This window comes from Grammomys surdaster, unplaced genomic scaffold (genome assembly GCF_004785775.1).
Source record: "Grammomys surdaster isolate TR1022 unplaced genomic scaffold, NIH_TR_1.0 122667, whole genome shotgun sequence".
NCBI lineage: Eukaryota > Metazoa > Chordata > Mammalia > Rodentia > Muridae > Grammomys > Grammomys surdaster.
In genome coordinates this window covers 628-2,366 of record NW_021618118.1, presented here as the reverse complement: position 1 = coordinate 2,366, position 1,739 = coordinate 628, and the positions used below count along the sequence as shown (strand labels likewise).

Sequence of the window (1,739 nt, the reverse complement as noted above, 5' to 3'; positions counted from 1 at the left end):
ATGTGGATTATGCGGTTCTGATTTTAATTCTAGAGCTTTTAATATTTGCTTGCCCTCCAGGAAAACAGTCGTGTGCTGCTAGAGTTCTGGGATGAGATGTCAAACATTGGAAATGTGGTGCCATTGAAGATTTCTGCATATGCTTTAAGGAGATTAGTGAACTCTGTGCATTGTATTAACTGAAGTTCAAAGCACCAGTGTGGTTTCCTGTAAAGCAGGTGTCTTCTTCCAGAGTTCTGGGGCAGAACTGGTGGTTTTCCTACTTTAAATTAGAATGCTTATGCTTGGTGTGTGCTGTATGCCACCTTTTGGTACAAAGCTCCTCTGCAAGGAGGTTTATGTCTGAGCTTAGACTGAAGACTCTACACTGTGTATCTTGCACAGTAATATGTGGCTGTGTCCTCAGTAGTCACAGAGTTCAGCTGCAGGAAGTACTGGTTCTTGGATGTGTCTCTAGTGATGGAGATTCGACTTTTGAGAGATGGGTTGTAGTCAGTGCTACCACTGGAATATATGTACCCCATATACTCCAGTTTATTTCCTGGAAACTGCCGGATCCAGTTCCAGTAATAACCACTGCTGGTGATGGAGAATTCAGTGACAGAACAGGTGAGGGACAGTGACTGAGAGGGTTTCACCAGGCCAGGTCCTGACTCCTCAAGCTGCACATCAGACAGGATACCTTCAGAGAAAAAGAGTCATTTCTTTCAATCATACATTAAGAAAAAAATCCTCATGAGCACATGTATGAAATGGCATCACTCACCAGGAAGGACTGACAACAGGTACAGAAGACTCAACACTCTCATCTTTTAGGCTACACCCCCTTTTCTTCAGATATCAAAATCCAGTGAGAGATATATGTGCTTACACAGCCCAGGAGGTGATTTAAGTTAGAGCTAGAAGAAATATTTGCATGCAGGGAGCCTGTCTTGTCTTTATATTTGGGGAAGATGAATACTGAATGCACTTGGTGATTAAAATAAGTCCATTACTGTCTCTAGCTTCCTATAGTTTGAATCTGGGATAAGAGCAGTAAGACTGCAAAATCATAGGAAACACATCAAGACATGATCTCACTTTCTCATTTTACACCTTCTTACTCTCTGCTGCTTATGTGATTTTAAGCTCTCAAGTCAATGCTAACCTTCCTTTCATGACTATTTTCCTGATATCTTCCTTTCTTATTAGTAAGTACATATTGTTCTTAGTGTTCTTCTCTTTTCTCACCCAGAATATGTGTTTCTGTCTATCCTAAAACTTGATATACACTCTTGTTGCACAGATGACATCCTATCTTTCAGATATGGAGTCCTGAGCTTTATGCACAGGAGTGTTATAGGCCAGTTACATGACACCATTTTTTTTAATTTGGCGGAATTTCCAGTCAGAATTTCACAGGAAATACAATGCAGACCATGCACTGTATATTCCCTTTCACCAATTTTTCATTATCATTTGGTTTCACTTATTTTCTCAATAAATATCATTGTTGCCTGGATTAGATGACATCTCAAATTAATGTATTTATTTACATTCTCTTGATAGATGATGTTGAAAACTTGAAAAAGTATTTAGTATGCATATGTTTTATGCTTATTTTTCTATTACACAAAGAAATTATAATATTTTTCAAAGTATGACTGCTATCATCCTGTTGAATCAATTCATTCTTGGCCTTTCAAAGGTTGAGGGCAGAATTCTCTGGGCTGTGCAGATAAATCAGTAAATAACCCACT

At 38.7% G+C, this 1,739-nt stretch overlaps 1 gene segment (V, D, J or C); it reads right to left on the bottom strand.

The window, feature by feature from the left end:
* Positions 1 to 303: 303 nt before the first annotated feature.
* Positions 304 to 873, bottom strand: LOC114636169. The segment is given in 2 exon segments: positions 304 to 682; positions 767 to 873. Coding segments are annotated over 2 exon segments (363 nt in total).
* Positions 874 to 1,739: the final 866 nt, after the last annotated feature.